Here is a 21,610-nt window from a genome sequence, read left to right on the forward strand (position 1 = left end):
TGGTCATATTAAATGTAATGAAAAGGAATCTAATACGCAAAAAGAGGTTTTGCAAAAACAAATTACTAAGTACAATCATGTAATGTGTAATATTTAAAGATAAATGTGACCAAAATTATATGCAGAAAATAGAAAGATATGTCAATTGAAAGTTGAAACTAAAGGTGTTCATAACAGATCCAACGACCAGATATTTATTTGAGCTCGACTTGACTCAACCTCAAAATGAATTACAAATTATATGAAAATCAATGTAAACACAAGATCCGATTTTTATAAATCAACTGAAAACACCTAATTTAAAATCAACCCAATAATCTGAATAAACACCTCTAATTGAAACACTCCTTAGATTACAAATGAGAAAACCAAAAAAGTATTTTGGTCATCATAGAAAAATGTAGTGGTATGCTAGAAAGTATTCCATGAAGCTGCATCTTAAAGATACTCGAAAACTTGTAAAAATAGACAATTGTTAGTCAAAACAAATGGAGTATTAAAAAGGAAAAAAGAAATAGAAATAATAATTTTCAACTTAAGAATATAAGAATACACGCAAAGCCAGTTGGCCATCAACATGTGAAAACTAAAAGATGCTCAATTTGGAAAAGTGTTTTTTGTTCCCCTAAAAACACCAAGAAATAAGCTAATTTCTATCAAACACCAACCCCAACAATATTTGGAATGCAACCTTACAAAATATGGTCACTTTCAAGGAAATGTAACTTTCAATTTCATACACCAAATCTAGACATTAGACAGGCTATCCTTAAGACCAGTAAAACGTCCATTCAAATTCTAAAAGTTCGATTTGTTGCGATGTCAAAACGCCAAGGATACATGCTCCTACCGATACCAGTAAAGACCAGTATGGCGTAGCTCTCAGTAGGGTTTGAGAGGGTCAGATGTACGTAATCTTACTGATTGTTTTCGAATGAACTGTAAGAATAAAAAAAATACTAACACTTTTAGGCAAAAATGTATTCGATGACCGATAATTCCTGAATTTGACCTTGCACTTTTGCAAAAGATAGTTTCATTACACAAGCGAGTGGCTATGGCATTCTCATTTTTAGAGGCCCGCCACTTTTGCGACTTTGACCTAAGAATGCCGCTTGCCACTCGAAATACTTTTTTCCGATTGTATATATACATGTACAAAAACAACACCGTATATTCACTCATGCGAATGCGGGGAATGCCTTCTTTTTGCATTGCTCCCACTATAACAAGTTTCCGCCAGCTTTGGTTTTGTTTCCTTTCTTCTGTTTTGGATGCTACGAACAAAGTTCCGTTAAATTTCCAAGAGTAGAACTTACTTAATTGAGAGGGTAAGGGACCGTTCTACCGACATTGCAGTAAAAGCGCCACTAATAGAGAGAATATCCAATAGGTAGCTTTAAGTCGACCTCCAGCCGCTGAAATTAGAGAAACAAGATTTACCAGATTTAATCAGTTAAAAACGGGACATAAGTTCCCTTTGTTTGAAACAAAAGTTGGTTGGACACTAATTTATCGCAAAAACATCCAACTAGGTGAAATATGATAAATATTATGCTCGAGATCCCACTTTCAAGTTAACTAAACCAACCTAAGGATTGGTCGACAATAAATAGAAATACAAATCAAGTACTAGCTAATCAGAAATGTAATTATCAGCACTTACATGGAGAGGGTGCAATTGAAGGCATTTTATCGGGAGGTTCTGGATCCATCTCACCTGCTGATGGAGGAGGAATACGGGCATAGATAACATTGGGTAAAGGACGAGACGGTGAAATCTGATGGACAATGGGAGATGGAGGTTTAGCTTGTGGATGAGGACTCGCGGCGACTGAATGGCGAGGAGGCATACTAGGTGGACCAGTCCCAATAACAGGAGGGTATTCGGGGCTTTTTCTGAAATGTGTACTCCTGAATCTAAACTTACAGGCAGGAGGAGCCGCATGATAGCTTTTGGTGGGCGGATGAGCACTTGGAGGACTTGCCAGATAGCTTTTAGCTGGTGCAGGGGCAAATGAGGGAAAAGTATGACGGTGTTTCACATGCGGAGGTGCCCTACTCTGAGGCACAGGAGCAGGTTTGACGGGTTCCGGGGCTTCCATGGGCGGATATGAAGGCGAGCTAACAGGAGGTAAAGTGTCATGGTATCCATGGTCGTGGTGGTGATGGTGATGATGGTGGTGGTGGTGGTGGTGGTGATAAGAAAGAGGAGAAGGCGCGGGAGCAGGTGTCGGACTACCTTCACCGCCTAATGAATGTTGGAGAACTGACGAGAGGCTAACTTGTTTGACTTTACCAAAGACGGTATTGTTAAGACCAAGATTTCTAGCAGGCGAATCTTTAATGGTTTGAGCCAGTTGCTTCAATCTCGGCTGGGATGGAACTCCAACCCTCAGCACAACAGATGTCTGAACAGTCGCGGGAGGAGCCACTGTCGAACCTCTAGAATTTGTCAGGCGAATGTACAAGTTCTGCACAGAAGAAATAATATTGACTTGAATTAAAATGCGTTGATTAAGCCAATTTTCATTATTGGAAAAACAAAGCAAATTACATACAAACAGAAAATTTAAATTTTACCTCGTCAGGCGTCAAATGCAGTCCAAGTGCAAGTTGGTTCCGCAACACCTCAAAATTTTCTTGTATTTGGAGAATAGAGTTATTTAGAGTAAAGTTAAAAAGAATTTGAACTTTTTGCAGAGGATATGCAGTTTGGGGAGGAATGACGGTAATTCCACCAGGAAACTTCAACACTTCAAAGAAAGATGGGTCCCCAAGAGGATGAGATGAGTTCAACTCAAAATCCGTTTGTCGTATAACCAATAGTACAAAAGTTGATCGAATTAAACTCAGTTGAAGTGAAGACATTGAATTTTTAGATACGGGATCAATTGCAAAGACAACGCTTGAAGAATTTAATCCAGAACTTTCCATCGATAAGATGGAAACCTAAACATCAATCAACAAAAGCAGCATCATAAGTATGACGGAAAGTGAATAAAAAATAAAAAAGGAAGCAGAGATATGGAAATGGTAATAGGTTATACTTTAGAATTAGCAGCTCCAAACACTTCAAAGAGGTCAGCTCTGAGTGGTTGAGCATAGTCTTCCAAAGCGGACACTGGTCTCAGAAGTTTAAAACTTGCAACAATTGTATGACCTAGACATCGAAAATTTTTATTAATTAGAGTATATTTCATAAGAAGGTACATATATAAGAAAATTCACATAGATGAACAAATGAACTTTGACAAAAAAATTCAAATATTGAAGTTAGCTTGATCCTAAGAAATCAAGTTGACAATTAATCATAAAGGTTAGCTTTATCCTTCAAATATGAGAGAAGATACCAACCATAGTTTCAAATGTTAAGCTTACCTGAAGCAAACCACTAATAGTCGATAATCATCTCTTTCAGATGTTAGACATGTTCTTTATAAATAAAACACATGGAAACGAAGAGAGTCAGGAACAAACGACACACTGAAATAACACTACTAAATATTTATATGAGGTAAAATTAAATAACAGTAATCAATGGAAGATTCATCCCTGTATACGCTTACATGCAAATAGACCTAACAAGCTCAAAAAATGCGAGATGTAGTATTCTACATGGCGCCAACTTCAAGTTCAAATCAGCAGGATCCAAACTAATTCCAGATTGTTTTATTTTGACCCTATAAATATGAAGGTCCAAAGAGATCCAATTTTCTATCCGTGTCGATGTTCTACCATACTTTGCCCCTCCCAAATCTAGTACTATGCACCAACTTATTCAAGAAAACCGTACAAAGGCTTGCTCATAGGGCATGGGTAAAGATACTTAGATGTTCAATTGTAGTAGTACTTGCCAGAGGTTACTCATACCAACATTCAAATTCTGTCAAGATCCAGAAACAAGGTTTCCAGGAGATAACACCTTTGAGGAATCGAACTAATGAAACACCGTTCCATTGTATGCTTACATGTTTAAAGTTGACCAAGTACCTTCCCAGGTATTCGGGAACTGGATCATTGCAATTAACGCAGTTTCTGGTATAAGAAATTGCACACTAAAAACACTTAACCTCTTTACTCCGACAGATCACCTAAATACTAAGACAATCAATTCTGGAATACTTCATTAGATGAAGAAGTCTCCCCAATATTCAAACCCAAAAGGAAAAGCTCAATTAACAAATATCATCCTTCTATCTCACATAATCATGCTTACATATCAAAGAACTTGTATACACATTGTAACACTAGAAGATATGCATAGATGAAAAGGATTAAGGCGGTGCATGCCTTTTCAAGCTATGTATTCAAGTCCTCTTTGTCCTTCTCATAGCCGTGTTATGACTAGACTCCCATGTGCCGAAGATCTTGTAATTACAATGCACACATAGCAGTATGACAAGCTCTAGGGTTGTAAATCGCATTTCTACTAGGACGATAAGCATATCTCACGTTCCCGTATATGACTACATGTGGTGAAACAAAATACCACATTGTACCCATCTACCCATACAACTCAGAATCAATTTCCAGTTTACTCATTTGAATTTCAAACCAACCAAAACCAAACTAATTGCATTGACATGCAGATCCTCTCCCATTGCAATACTAAAAAATGTCATCAATCCATCTTCTTCTATCAAATCCCCATCAAATTTTATTGAGATTTGAGAATTAACCCGAACAGAGCGGAATTCATTCTGGGTCAAGAGCAACACCTTGGCAACTACACAATCATCCTTTTAACTCCAAAGGGAAGACACAAAGATCAAATCCTCCATAGTTCAGAGTGATTACATCCAAATACCATAAATCAACAATGGCACCAATTCCATCCAAAAGAAGAAACTAAAACCATTCAAAAGAACACTAATTCATTCATAATCAACACTAAAAATCAAATTAACAATGCAAATTACTGTGCACCGACAGTCACTAGTCAGAACTACACTGCAACAATTTTGATCAAACAAAATGTCCCAGTAATGTACCACTAGAAACCCATCAAAAAAGAATCCCCAATTATGCAACAAATTAAGATTCACAAAAATAGATCCCCAAATTACCACTGAAAACCCCAATTATCACCGACAGTCACTGATTTGAACTACACTGACAAAATTTTGACCAAACGAAAAAGTCCCAGTAATTACCACTAAAAAAGCATCAAAAAATTCCCAATTATACAAAAAAATTACAACATTAACCTTCATAACGATAAAACCCTAGATTAAAGAGAAATAAACTAATTTCCATAAAAATGCTCAAGAAAATGAAGCAAAAAAAAATTACCAACCTCTATAACGTGGATCCAGATCCAAATCACCATGATCTGTGTTATTCAAGAAGGGAGGAAGCCAAAAAAGAGCAGAAATAAAGACTGAAATTCCAAGCAAAAGTGGGAGCAAACATCTGAGCTTAAAAAACCTACAAAAACAATTTCTACTATCTGAATTAGACCCAGAAGTTCCTTCAGCATTTGCACCATTAGCAGTTGAGGAGAGAGAAAATTCATCATTTTCATCTGGTTTCCCCATTTGCAGCAACTGTAAAGTGGGTCCCTTTTTACTTCCATAAAACCCAGTTGGGTGGTTTGAATTCTGAGCTCAAAGAACACATTTTTATATGTGGGTTTTCTATTTTCAGGATGGGTTTTGAAGATTTGAGGAGAGAGAAAACAGATGGGTGAAAAGATAGAGAAAGAGTAAGTTAGGGTTATGGTGGATGAGCAACAAAAAAATAAATGAATAAAACTTGCTGCAAAATGAGTAAATGGTGAGTAGCTTTTTTGGATGGATTAACATACACTAATGGAATAAATAAAAAAGGAATTTTGAAGATTCAAAAAAAAAAAAAGGGATTTTGAACAGTTCTTTTGGTTGGCTTAATTTTTGCTTTTAGGGGTTTAGTATTTTTTTTCAATTTATTATATAATAGTGAGAAAGAAAAAATTGGACAAGAGATAGGGTCAGGAATGCAAAAGGGCCCCATAGTCATACCTATTTAAATTTTCAAACCCACTAGACACAAATTCTCACAATACTTTCTCATCTTGAAACAATTTTATAAGGTTTAATTAATATAATTAAAATACATAATTCATATTTAAAATAATTATGATTTATTATTTAACTAGATAGATGCATGTGTTATTTAAAAAAAAAATAAATAAATACATGTGCCATGCACAGTCAAGGTTGTTAGGATCGAAATCAACTGATGGGATCAGATCGTTATTGGATCAAGTTATTTAAAATAATTGGATCGAAACCAACGATCCTAACGAACCTACCAACAATCTTAGCCGATCATAACAATCCTAACCGATTCTGATCGATCCTAACCGATCTTACCAACGATCTCACTTGATTCTGATTCCACTAACGATCTTAGTTGTTGGGTCCGATTTGATTCGTAAAATCGTACGATTCTACGATCACGATTTTAACAACAATGTGCACAGTAATTAAAAAGTGTCATTTTGTTGTTAGTTAATATACTAACCAAATAAATATACAAACTAAAATGTATCATAATATATTTTATAATGAGTAATTTACTACATTATAGTTTAATGCAATAAATACACAAATAAAATTATAAATTATAAAATCAAACATATAATGATCATCGTCATTATCCAACCTAAAAGGCATTCGATTAAAAACTTTGTTGTTGTCTTACTCTTACATGCAATAGCTTTACAAAAGGACGAATAAATTGTTTAGTATATGTATTATTTTTTTAAACATGATTATACTGTTTTAACACTTATTAAACTTATTAACTTTAAAAATATTTTCCAAAAAAAACTTTTAAAACGTTCATATATATATATATATATATATATATATGTATATATATATATGTATATATATATATATATATATGTATATATATATATATATATGTATATATATATATATATATATATATATATATATATATATATATATATATATGTATATGTATATATGTATATATATATATGTATATATATATATATATGTATATATATATATATATATATATATATATATATATATATATATATATGTATATATATATATAAATATATATATATATATATATATATATATATATATATATATATATATATATATTAAAATAGAATATCTTTGAATAAAATAATATCTTGTATATTTTGTAAATCTTTTGATTTGATAATTATTTTGTAGTTATTTAGTTTCCTAAAACTAAAGATTACATTATAAACTATTATATAGAACTACTGTATAAACTTATGCAATACATTAATTTATTAATAGAAAATAAAAAAAAATATAATTTCAAAGAATAATGCACTATATTATCGTGGTTGAATTTATCGAATACATGACTTTTTTAAAGCAAGAATTACATATTAATTTTTTTTAATTGTTTATCTAATATTATAATTTTTTATTCAATAAAATATATCAAATTCTAGGTTAGGTATATAGAATTACTATAATAAATAATATACTAAATACTTTACCTTATTTAGCTCCAATTTATTTAAAAATCATATTCTAAGTTAGGTAATATTTTCATATAATCAACTATTATCCAATAAAACAATTTTATATGTTATGGCTCCTTTAAGGATGAAATTTGTCATTTTGTAACATGTTTATTTGTATGTATAATTTTTTTAAAAAAAAAAAACAAATTCTAAATTAGGTAAATATTTTAATGTAATCAACTATTATTCAGTAAAACAATTTCATTTGTCATGGCTCCTTTAAGGATGACATTTGTCATTTTCTATCATTTTTATTAGTATGTATGATTTTATAAATAATCAGATTCTAAATTAAGTAGTAAAATAATTTCATTTGTCATGGCTCTTCTAAGAATGTTATTTATCATTCATAAATATTTTTATTGATATGTATAGATGATGTAGAATATGAACTTAAATTTTCTTAATTTAAATGTTCATGGAGATTTTTTTCAATAACCAGAGGCGACCCTTAGATTTTAAGGGTCCGGGGAGAAAGATAAATGATAAGCTCAAGGCCCCTAATGAAATACTTCCTCCGTTTAACAATACTTGCTATTGATGATCTCAATTCTCCATATAAAATGTCACTATCATATGTAACTAAAACATAACGAAAGAAGTGTATAAACAATATTAAAAAAAATTTCAATGTTAGAAATTAAGTGTGCATCAATATATAACATAAAATCTAATAAGGTTTTCCTAAGAGTAATTTTTGATGCAAAATCACAATATTAGATGACAAAAATAACCCTATAATCCAAAAAAAACAATGTCTAAATCTCAAAAACTATACTTATTGCAAAGCAAAAGTTTATTTGATTAATTAAACTACGTTTTTGTGGGTCCTGTGTACAGGCTCAGCTTGCCTATGTCCAGGTCAGTCTTGTCAATAACTTAACCAATCAATATGCATATAAATTATTAAAAAATTCAAAAAAATATAATTATCATAATCCAACTATTTAGAAATAATTAAGGTCTTTATTACAAATTAACGTTTCAGTACATCATTAAATTGTATAAAATTAAAACGTTTATTAGAGCAATTATATCATCACATAATATAATATAGGAAAAATTAACGTGAATAATATAATCTTTTGTTAATTTCCCTACAATAATACCAACTATTGATTAACCATGAATAATACTAACTTAGGGTTTTTTTCATAAAATAATACCAACTTTAGTTTATTACTTAATTTACCAAATTTTTTTGTCATATAATCTCTTATAGTTTGATTTTTAACATGTTAGGTATATATTCTAGGGAAACACCCCTCAAAGTTGGTATTATTCATGGTTAATCAAAAATCGATATTATTGTAGAGAAATAAGCAAAAAATTATATTATTCCTGGTAAATTTTATAGTAATTTTTGGAAAAATAATACTGTGCTCGTGCCTAGTTGTATGATATTTCCTGTAAATTGTATTCTTTTGAATATAAAAAATATAACACTTTTTGAACCACTCTTTCCCCATGAATTCCAAGTAAAATACTTTAATATAGATTAGCTTAAATTTTAATTTTCTACTAAACAATTTATTAGTACCACATAAAATTACACACAATATTTTTTAATAAAAAAGAAATTAGATTACCTCTTAACCTTTTAATACAAAATGAATTATATTAACTTTCTTAATAATTGGTTCTTGAAAATTTTAAGGGATATTCTATATGGCAGCAACATACTTTTATGAAACGTCAGTAATGGCAAATCTTAAAAATTTCACAGAATAACATTGTAATGTTGTATTTAAAACTACAGTAACATTAATGAACTAAAAACATTTAATTGGCCTAAATTGTGAAATATTTTATTTGCCCCTGTCTTCTTTTCTTAAAAGTATGTTAAGATTTTAGTTAAGATTTGCTACCACTGACGTTTCATAAAAGTATGTTGCTACCATATAGAATATCCTTAAGATATTTCGCAACAAGGGATGGCAACGGGTTAGATCTGGACCGGGTTCAGGTGGACCCCGATCCAGATCCGTTTTCAAGAACAGGATCCAGATCCAGATCCGGATCTGAAGGTCTAGTTTTGCAAGACCCAGATCCGGATCCGTGGATACTGCGGATCCAGTACCGGGATTCGGGCCCAAAACAGGTCTGACTTGTTTCTGCTTTTTTTGTATTTTTGAATGGTGTTGAGATTGCAATAAAGCTATATTTATAGACTAATGATAATAATATGTATAATTTCACAATCGATCATCCAAAAAAACATTATACAACTTAAAATTATCTTGAAAATATTCAATAAACACATTAAAGTTGTTTGTTACATAAATAAACATAGCCGATACATAATCTTTTATTCAAAATAACTTAATATAATAAATAAAAATGGGAGGCAGGTTGCAGGTGCACTTGAATTTTCCCTTTGAACGTGGGCTGGGAGTACTGGGTGGGAAAATGTGATATGGGATGATGGGAAGATAGAATTAGAAAATTCTATATATTTAATAAAATTAATATATAAAAAAAATAAAACGGGTCTTCCAGATCCGCGGGTCTGGGTCTGGGTATTTTTCTCAAATCCAGATTCGAACCCGTGAAATTTAAACGGATCCGGATCCGTCGGGTCTATTTTTTAAGGATCCAGATCCGTGAAAACAAATACGGATCCACGGATCCGGGTCGGGTCCAATACCCATTGCCATCCCTATTCACAACTTAATTACGATCAATTAAACGTTTTTAGGCCATTGATGTTATTGTAGCTTTAAGTACAATATTACAAAGCTATTCAGTGGAATTTGTTTTTAAAATTTGCTATCACTGATATTTCATAAAAGTTTGTTGCTACGATATAAAATATCTCAAATTTTAAAGATATAAATTATTTGCTTTTATTTTTCAAATATCAGTATCCCTAAGCACATGAATTAAAAGGCTATTTGAGAGATCCTGGTTTTTTTTGTTATCTATATGTAATATATTACTTAGTATTTCATATAGTAAGATTGCTTTCTTCAAGATAATTCACTCAGATATTCTTAAATTTTGTTATGATATTTCTCTTGAATTATTTTGATTCAGTACTGTATGAAATGAATTGTTGTATGTAAATTTGAATTATATATATATATATATATATATATATATATATATATATATATATATATATATATATATATATATTTACTGCTATTTAAGTCAATAATGTATTAAATAGATTGCATAACATATTTTAAATTCGCTAATCAATTTAATTATACATGTCATCAATTTGATCAATAAATATATTATGTACAATATGGCTGCATTAGATTTCAATCAATATAATGATTAAAATAGTTAAATTAGAAAGTGTCTTTTGGTAGGAAAAAAAGCTTTAAAAAATCATCATGTGATCAAATTGCTTCTGTATATTAGCATATTTTAATAGTATAGAAACTTAGATAATGCATAAAAATTTAATATGAATATATATATATATATATATATATATATATATATATATATATATATATATATATATATATATATATATATATATATATATATATAATATGTAATCTTTTAAAAAAGCTGAGCACAAATTATATTATTGTCATTCAAACTAAATATCTTTGATAACATGTAATATCTGATATAAAATAATTATACAAAATAAAAATTTTATAATTCTACAAAATAATTGAACACCTTTAATACTTAAAAATCATAATTGATGTAGTAAAATCTTTTAAATGCTATATAAATACCTTTTAACCTATAAAAAGGCAATTTTTGGCAAATATCTAATGTGCTGATATTTGTAATTCTACAATTCTTTTAATAGTAATTATGATATGATTATGATAGATAGATATTTAACAAGTCATTTTAGATTTTAAAAATTAATATCTGAAAGTTTAGATATAAAAACACATTATTTAAAAAGAGTCACTTTAAACTTATCTCATCATGAAACAATCTCATACAAAAGTTGTTCCAAATATAAATATGATCTATGTAACCCTATTTTCTATCTCTGAGTTCGTTAACTTTTAAAAGATCCTTGAAACGTATTCCATTTGTTTTTCAATGATGTTCCCATTTGTTATTTTAAGTTATTCTATATTTGCTGTTTTTTTAAAGAATTTTTTTTATATTATAAATTTTAGACATGATTAATTTTGTTTATCCTAACCTTAATATTTTATTAATGTTTATGCTCCTATATGTTTTTTGCTAACTTTATATAAATATTTTTTATATAATTATGGTCCCTAATTTTTTTTACACTAACTTTATTTTAATATTTTTTAATGCTTATGATCTCCACTATTTCTCCAATAACTTTACTATTCAATAAAATTAATATATTCACCATCTAAACAATTTAATTTTTCTTAATTCTCGTGAATATTCTTTATGAGAACATCAATAGACACAAAGGGAGTAATACACACTTTAATATCATCTACACAATTTAATCTGTTTATTAATTTAATATTACATTTATAAAGGATAAAATATTGTGACTCCCCTTAAAATTTACTTTTTTAGATTAATTTTTAATTATTTTTCATCTTTTTTATCATGTGATCTTAAGTATGAACAAACCCCTACATATAATAGGGAAATGGAAAATATAATGGATCTATTATATATATAGTGATCGAATTAAATCTTTGTTAGAAAAATAAAAGAAAAAGTATTTAATCACTAAATCAAATCGTATATTATTATTTATCTCAATTTTGATTAGAGGAGAGAGCATTTGTTTAATGGAGGAGATAATGGGGTTTAGTAGAGAGGAAGGAAGCTAAAAATAAGAGATTAGAGTGGACAATGGGGTGGTGAGTGGAAGTGACCAAAGATTGAAGATTCAAAGAAGTGGGCCACCCCAAGTCTAGTGGAGTCATTTGATTTTCTTTTTTCTTCTTTGACTTATTTTAATACACAAATTTTTAATTGAGACCGTCTTTATAAGAGATGCGTTTCAAATGGGCCGACCCATTTTCACTTAGAAAAATAACTTTAAAAAAATGTGCGCTGTGTGATCATATTTGGAGTTGGTATTATAACCTATTGAAGTTGGTATTATAACTAGTTAGAGTGGGTATTATAACCTATTAAAGTTGGTATCTCCAAATAGGTTATAATACCAACTTTAATTGGTTATAACACCAACTCCAAATACCAACTTTAATAGGTTATAATACCAACTTTAATAGGTTATAACACCAACTTCAATAAGTTATAACACCAACTCCAAATCGGCTCAACCGCAGGCGTTAGTTTTTAGATTTTTTTTAATTATTAAGAATGTGGGCGGGGCTCTTTTAAGAGGCGTCTATATTATAAGCGGTCTCTCAAGAGAGGGCCTGATTTTAATATATACTCATAATCTTGCATTTATTTTTCAAATGGAGAAAAGGTTCTCTTTTATAACAACTTGATTTAAGCCCGTGAGACACACCGATTGTTTTAAACTTTAATGATATTTATTAAAAAGGAAATATAAATTTTATTTTATGTCGTAATTTGTTGATAAAGTTGATGAGAAAAATCAAATTATCATTTAAAGTATGTATCACTCTATTAATATAAATATCGAGTTAGATTTGTGTTTTCTTCCTTAGTTCGCTTCTTCTCTTTGAATACCTCGTGCCTTATACAATTATCCTGAAAAAAGTTTTGGAGACGTACCTTAAAAAATCTTTTAAAGAGAGATGCTACTTGTTGAATGAAAATAAAGCCACGATATTATTAAAATGTTTGTTTATATAAAATTTTCCCATATTTTAAAAGTAAATTCCCTTGGAGACATGTGATATTATCTTATAATTAAGGTAAATTTGACACCATATTTATTAATTTATTGGTATACTAGTATATATGTCTGTATAATGCATGAATAAGTGTGTAAAAATATATAAATAAAATGCAATAATAAATATAAACTAATAATAACACTGTGACTGTGGTAAGTTTTAAAAATAAAGATATTAAAAAGCATTATTGTTTAAATGACACTAAGTAATAAGTATATGGAAAACAATTTGTTTTAGTGAGATTTAATTATGAAAGATACTTCTACTATCATCTAAGAAAAATTATTTTATATTAAATTTACGAGTGAAACTTTCTTTTCATTAATGCTTTAGTAACAAAAATGAATAATAAAAAATGAAGAAGAGAACTTTAACTCTTACATTTAATAAGTTGAGATATTGTACAACTAGTACACATGGAATAATTGATAAAAAAAAAAATGTTTGTACATCAATTAATTATACATTCAATCTTCAATGGAAGTAATTCTTTTGATTTAAGAAAAATAGAATTTTTTAGATTTTAAATATATTATTTTATTAAATAATAAATTTGATGAAGGAAAAATAAAAAATATTAAAAGAAAGTTAGTGGAAAAAATATGAAGACGACAATCAATAAAAAAATATTTTTTATAAAATTAGTGCGAAACATGTAGGGAAATAACAAATATAAAATTGTAAATGAAATTATTGGAAAATATGTGGAGACTATAAGCATTATTAAAAATATTAAAATGAGGATGAACAAGATTATTTTTGTCCAAAATTTGTGATATAATTATAAAGATTCCTTATGGAATCAACAAATTGAACACCCTAAAATGACAAATGGGAAATTCTTTAAGGAACGGAGGAAATACAAATAATAAAAAAAAAGATAAACGCAAGAAAATGGAAAAAAAATTAGTTTGTTCTATTAATGAGAATATATATTCAATTATTACTAATTCTCCTACTTTCTATCAAAAACAAATTTAAATTATGCTTGTAGGAGAAACTTTGTAACAGAACAAATTTATTATATAGTTATTAATAAATCGACATTTATCAAAACACCCCAATAATAAGTAGCCAATAGAATTTTGCCAAATCATTATGTATTGTGAGGCCATCATATCAAATTTTTTCAGCTATTTTATTATATTGTATGATATGATATAATAAGTTTAGATACTCTTGGAGACCTATTGTGAAGATTTGATGGCAAATGCAACTTCTTTACAAATTTTATTGTATGATATATGTGCTAAATTACGTATTCTAATTAAGTTCGCTTTATTAGACTATGAGCTTGTCTATTTTCAATGAATTTTAACTTGCATCTTTTGTAATTTCTTCTATGATCTAATACTGCACACAACAATCAAATAATATTGATTGTGGCTTTTGGCTACAACACTGTAAGATTTATGCACAATATCTTATCAGTTGTCAAGGAAGTTGGAGTAGAATATGTTGAAATAGTATGTATTTAACGTTCTTATATTATATTTATGGTAATAAATTAATATTATGTTAAAAATCTAATGTATACAGTTAAAATTCAGTGACTTTGTCCCATTTGTATTTAACTTTTAATTTGTATTTTATTCTTAATCTATAAATTTAAATATAATCAAGTGGTTTCTTGATTGATTCGTCTCAATACAAGGATTATTTAAATTTAATTTTTTATAATCTTTAATCATGTACAATTAGAGATATTAAAAATTTAATAATTGCTTTGGCAAACGTGTACGTGCTCAAACCAAATGAGACAAAGTCATTGAAATAGAGAGAGTATTATTTACGTTCTAATTAATATTATAAAGGAAAAAATTGCATATACATATACATATATATATATATATATATATATATATATATATATATATATATATATATATATATATATATATATATATATATATATATATATATATATATATATATATATATATATATATATATATATGTAGGATCAAATAAGAAAGATTTTAAAATGAGAAGGGTGAGAAGGATTTTTGTTTGATTTTGTTTGGTTACTATATATACAAAAAATGATACTATGTTATAAATTAAGAACATTTTAAAAATTGTTTCATAGTTACCTTTCTGTGTAATATTGTTACTTTTACAATTATGAGTTTTTGCTCAATTGTGACCATAGATTTTTTTTTATTTTAGTGAAATCAAGGGTGTAGAGTCCTTCTTACCCTTCTCATTCTCAACCCCTTCTCAATGAATCCCTCCCTTATATATATATATATATATATATATATATATATATATATAAGCAATTGTGTATACAATTATTGTAAAATATATATTATTATATGTTATATGTTAGTTAAAATTCTTCTTCGATCTATATTAAGTGATGATTGATTTGGTATGAGGAAATTTTAGTGATGATTGAGAAAATATTAAAGGATTATTAGTGTTATAAGTATATGCATATTGTTACAATTATTTTTGGGTGAAATTATATAAATTGGAAAAAAAAAGGACCATATGTTGTGGTTCACCTAGATACACAGCATACAGTCCAACTCTATATGTTGCGATTCTCAGAAAATCGCAACATATAACTCCTTTTACGTTTTTGTTTTAAATCAGTGCAGCAAATATGCGATCTGCTGTTATCACAAGTGCTTAGGGTTTAAACCGCAGTATATATGGCCCCAAAAATCAAATCGGCTTTTCTATGCGCAATAGGATTAGTCTGACTCGACTTTTCTTCGGTAAAAAATCTTAAGTCAGTTTCAACTCGTCTTTTAACCAATCATTTTGGACCTACTTTTGTTCTAATCATTTCCAGCGGTGACACTTTTAGCCATGTATAGGGATTCAAGTTTCTCCCACATGCCCTTTGTAGTAATCTCCTTCACAGCCTCCTTAAGTACGTCATTGAAGAGATATAATCGAATGGAATTAGGAACGTTTGAACCAATTTCATCCTCTCATTAAATTTCACTTAATTACTGACTCACTCTTCCTGTTATTTGTTTTCCGGCAAATAAAATGTGTTCAAAACAGACCTGATGCCTAATCTTATAGTCAAACCCAATTTGATCTGACATTAAAAATTGATTAACAATTATGTAAAACATGAACGCAAGACCCAAATTTAAACTGACTCAAAACATCTATTTGAAATCAACTCAATGACCCGAACGAACACCTCTCCTAAGAATCATCCTAACAATCAAATAGAGCCTTTTCCCTTTTTGAATAGGAGTGTACACTTAATTTGGAAAGTATATAATAACCATAAGTTTGTGGGTTCCTGTAATAGGCTAGTTTGCTAGTATAACCATTATTTATTTGCAATCATGCAATGCATGAGTACCTAGAAGTAGGAAAGTCTCGTGAGTTTTCAAAAGACGTTGCCTTGCTTGTATATGTTCAAATAGACCTCATTTTGACCTTATTGTCTTTGTCTTATAAAATTTACTACATTATTATTTATTTCTTCTGAACGAGAGATTTTAGTTATAACATAGTAAAAGCAATGGATGGACGGACTATGACATGAATTCCCACATAAAATGTGATTAGAGGTGTTTATAGGGAACCAAACAGGTTAATAGTTTGGTCACTTTTAAATGGATCATAACGGGTCGAGTTATTATCGGACTTTGATGTAAGGGGTCAGATCAGATCATTATTAGGCTTGATTGCCATAAAATTATTCTCACGTCTTTTTTCTTTTTTAATTTTTACATGACATTATTTTAAATATAGTCAGGTCGACCTAACGTGCTATAAAATCAGACTAAAAGATCATTAGATAAACTTTTTTAAACGGGTTGGGACAGGGTAAGTCTACATGAGCATTGACCCGCCACAATCCATTAAAGATTTGCAAACCCGACTCGTTAAAGTTTTGACCCATGCACCTCACTCCGACCGAACCCGATTAATCTAATTGTGACAATACCCTTCCTTATAGTACTCACACTAGAAAATTTTGCTCTCACTTACTGAGTGCTCGCCTTACACTAGAACTTGGACCAAATCCATCAAATTCATTTGTCATGTAAAGATTTTTATATTACTTAGCATATACTTCTATAAAAACATCTAATGGTGTGCCTTTGTTAGGCAGCATGTATCATCAGTCAGAAATCAGGGTGCTCAAATTTCACAAGTCATGTACTAAATTCTACAGAATAAGACTATTACAGCAAGGAATTGTACTGAATATATATCTGAATGTGCTGTGCAACACTGCACATATCATTTCTCTACAGCAGGTGTTATATCCTTACTCTTAGAAGAGGTATCATGCCTGCCAAAGACATCAAAATAGCATTGTTAGAAACCATAAGTAGAAGTATATGACAATAGATAAGAATGTGTCGATGAAGAGAATATATGTAGACGATTACTGAAATTGAAGTTCTTAGAGGTTGATGAGCACTATTAGATAGGACTAACCAAAGTACTACTCCTTCGTCCCAACCATTTTGCTCCGGTTGCTTTTGTCTCGGAGATTAAGGAGTTGGGTAATATTGGTTAAAATTTTTGGGTATTTAAAATAAGAGAGTATAAAGAACAGAGGTATTCCGTATTCATTCAGGTTTTTGAATTGATTTCGGATCTATCCCTATTCGGGTCTTGTACGTGTTTACACTTTATACTAGTTTTTACATAATTTTAAAATTATTTGGAAGTTAGGTTAATGACATGTTTGATTACAAGGTCGGATATCTATCAAATCGTTGGGTTTGTTTTGAACATCTCTAATAGAGAATAAAAGTGATGGAGTCAGAGGGGTATAATTTTTATTGACAACGATTTCTCACGTTGATTGTTAGAGTATATAACATATTATGGGCTTCAACTATAAGCTGATGGTTAAAGCCTCATGATATATTGTATATTCTAAAATTTTATTTATTTATTATGTAGTTGATCCAATAGTGTTGGAATCAAGACTTGACATTGGTGATGAATATACGACAATTAGTCAAGCTCCAATATGACAAATCAATGCACGGTTATGACACTGTAGCAACTAATTCGAAACAAATAGAGTATTAAGAAACACCATGTATTGTATGTATCCTATGTATAGAATAAAAACAAGGCCGCATTGCATCACATCGGCCGTGTTGTAAAGATTTTCAAAACAAACGAACCGATATTTCCCGTGTTGTAAAGGTGTAAAAAAATCGCGTTTTGGGCTGCATTAAGGGATATCTTATGGTTTCGACCGATATTTAAACAATCTGATAACTGAATCACTTTCGTTACCGCATCAGCGTTCCGTTACCGCGATCGCAACTGTTACCACATTTTTACACTATGATCCTATGTAATTTGTTGTTATATTGTGTCACTTTTAATCGGAGTCTAATTTTCAAGAATGGTGGATGACAAATATTTATTCTATTGTTTCAATTTTGGTTTTGGCTAATGTTGTTTGTAGGTAGTTTTGCACTTGAGATAACGATGTCATTCATATTTCTCTTTGGGCTCTCACTACACGTGGTAAAATTGACTTAAAATGCCACAACGTGTACAAGAAAGTAAGAGTAGTAGAATGACTAGAAAGTAGTGATTCTAATTACCAAATTTTCCTAGAAATTTGGCAGAACCCAGTCACGGACATTGCGAAATTTACGCTTGATAAATTCCAGTTTATCTGCAATAAAACCATAAAATTGACATAAGCTGGTTCTTTAGTTAGTAGAATGCACCTGATCTACGTATGAACAAACTCAGTTGTCATTTTACTGTGTAAAAGGTTTTTTTTAATTAAATGACTCGGATCATAACATAGGCAGTCCCCTGATAGAATTGATCTACGACTAGCTAGGCTTTGAACACATAATGAAGCTAGCATAAGACTTCAACTCATATTCTAACGAGTAACAACTACTCGCATCGAACTCAACTTTAGTTCGTAATCAGTTTTGATCAATAAAAAAAATATAATTGGTGACACATCGGAGAATAAATAGTAGGCAAATCTTACCGGTGAAATAACCATGCCATATCGTGTCCAAATGAGTCCAGAGGCTGCTACAACTGTAAGCAAAAACCAATGAAACAGTCTAGCATACTCAAAGAATACATATACATGGGATTAAAGCATACGACCCATGATAAATTTATTAACGGGCTTATACACAATAAGTCCTGCATAAGAGGAGAGTTGACTACACATAAATCCAATGAGACGATGAGGTTACATCCTAAATAGGAAGAGTAGTCCATCAAGCTTATATGTTAGTCAGTCCCTCTCTAATTGTTTCAAAATGCAAGAGAAAATATATAGAGAGCATCAACCCTCCCTTTGATTTTACACCATATCTCTCAACAACTCTCACTTCTTTACCCGAGCTTAGGATCTCATATCCAACTTGGGTATGTATCTGAGTGTTAGTTTAACATAAACGTCTATATATCCTATAATTTATGTCCGAGTGTTGAAAATTTGACACGTCTGTTTGAGAGTAGAGATAAAATGAAGAGTTGAATAACAAAAACAGTCGTACAATAAGCAAAATTAATAAGCCAGAGAAAATATAACACTTTGATACAAGAGTTAAAGATAAGCTAACCAATTTGTTGGGGGTACGAGATAGTCTCAGGTGGCTTGGCAAAATCTGCTACATTTGCTATGCTAATGCCCCATTTGAACGTTGGACCCCAAAAATGAACTGCAAGTTTTGATATAGAAAAGTTGAAATCCTGATCAAAATAATCGATTGAGTATAAAATTTATTTAGCGCTCTAATATCAATTTAAATTTTTGATTAAATTGATCTTAAAATAACATAAAATCATAAGCTTACAAATTACAATTATTTTCCTCCAATCAATAGGAATGACATTCTTTTTAGACCTACCATTTATTTATTTTACAAATATGCACACACTTCATAAATCAGAGAGATATTATCCCAAAAAAATTTGTCATTAAAAGTAGAGGCTCTAATGACTTATAAAATATATACACTATCTTTAATTTATCGATATGAGACAAACCATTACAACATGAACTCACGATATCAAAGTGTATCATGCTACGACAAACTTCAAAATCACTAAAAATCCCCAATTCTAAATTCACAATTATGTAGTGATACCCACAATTTTCCTCATGCAGAATTATTTTAAACTCCCCTATCCTTTTGATTTTGTACCAAATAGTATAAGACTGAAAAGGAGAGTTTTTAATTATGTGGTGCAAAGTCAAAGAGATGGAAATTATAACACATCTATAACAGCGTAAGTTTTAATCACAAAAGATTAAAATTGTATGCTATACAAATTAAGGAGTCAGGTATACGAATTAAATGATCAATTCCATTAGTCGTCCTCATGATTATCATCATGAACCTAATATCCCGTCTGTAAACGGAGTCTAACCGAAAGAAATAACAGATACTCCATATCCGTCCTCCCTTCAAAGAGAGAATTAGAGGAATATCAATTCCATTAGTCATCCACGTAAATTTTCCTATGCCATTCACCATTTCTACCATTTGTTAATCTAAACTCACCATTTTCTTCTATCATTTTTAATAATTTTATGATACTCACAAATTTACCATATTGGTTAAATTCTTGATAAAACCAGCTTTTACCGACAAATTCACCATTTTTTTACATAATGGATCAGTAAATCACTAACGTAAAAGTTTCAGTTTCAATTGAATCATTGATTAAGTCAAAAAAATTACTTGAACGATCAAGTATGTTAATCATTTATACTAACAGCAAGAACAACATTTTGCTGGGAATATACCCATTAATTTGTTAATATTTTGCAAATTAAGAAAAGCAAAATTGACTAGATTTTTGATAGAAAATCAAAGAAAAGGGATGATAGAGAGGGAAACTAACTGGTTTTAGGACCCGCAGGATGATTCCAGAAAGCTTTAAGCTTTGAAGACGCCATGAAATTGTTTCTCTGTTTTCTTTTGTGCAGAGTTAATTTAAGCATTGTTTCACTTTCTTTCTTTTTTTTTTTTTTTTTTTTTTTTTTTTTTTTTTAGTATTAAATATCATCTAACCATCTTGGATATTAAAATAACTACGTGTAATTTGATATTACAATTTAATATAAACTAGATAATGATCTTGCGATGCACGACTTTGTTAAATTTTTAGACATATTTATATAAGTAAAAAATTACAAATTTATGGCTTTATGTTTAACCATGTCAGTATATAATATACTTATTTAATAAATAAATTTTTGAAGATTTTATAAATAATTGAAAAAAATAAAATAAAATATAAGATTTTCTAATACTTTAAATAATGTGACCTGAAAAATAAAAACAGTCAATATGAGTAAAATTATAGTCATAATTAA

The 21,610-nt window shown here is 29.6% G+C and overlaps 2 protein-coding genes across 2 annotated transcripts; both read right to left on the minus strand.

Annotated features, from left to right (window-relative positions):
- Positions 1–396: 396 nt before the first annotated feature.
- On the minus strand, positions 397–5,902 carry LOC130808105 (uncharacterized). Its single transcript, XM_057673559.1, has 5 exons — positions 5,300–5,902; positions 3,051–3,163; positions 2,584–2,952; positions 1,667–2,474; positions 397–1,418 (listed from the first exon to the last, which is right to left on the minus strand). The coding sequence occupies exons 1-5, from the start codon at positions 5,538–5,540 to the stop codon at positions 1,345–1,347; spliced, it is 1,605 nt and encodes a 534-aa protein (XP_057529542.1). The 5' UTR covers positions 5,541–5,902; the 3' UTR covers positions 397–1,344.
- An 11,087-nt stretch (positions 5,903–16,989) lies between these two features.
- LOC130808106 (mitochondrial pyruvate carrier 4-like) lies at positions 16,990–21,253 on the minus strand. The gene is made up of 5 exons (XM_057673560.1): positions 21,136–21,253; positions 19,848–19,946; positions 19,259–19,311; positions 18,852–18,925; positions 16,990–17,566 (listed from the first exon to the last, which is right to left on the minus strand). The coding sequence occupies exons 1-5, from the start codon at positions 21,233–21,235 to the stop codon at positions 17,515–17,517; spliced, it is 378 nt and encodes a 125-aa protein (XP_057529543.1). The 5' UTR covers positions 21,236–21,253; the 3' UTR covers positions 16,990–17,514.
- Between the last annotated feature and the right edge of the window lie 357 nt (positions 21,254–21,610).

This window comes from Amaranthus tricolor, chromosome 3, assembly GCF_026212465.1.
Source record: "Amaranthus tricolor cultivar Red isolate AtriRed21 chromosome 3, ASM2621246v1, whole genome shotgun sequence".
Lineage (NCBI taxonomy): Eukaryota > Viridiplantae > Streptophyta > Magnoliopsida > Caryophyllales > Amaranthaceae > Amaranthus > Amaranthus tricolor.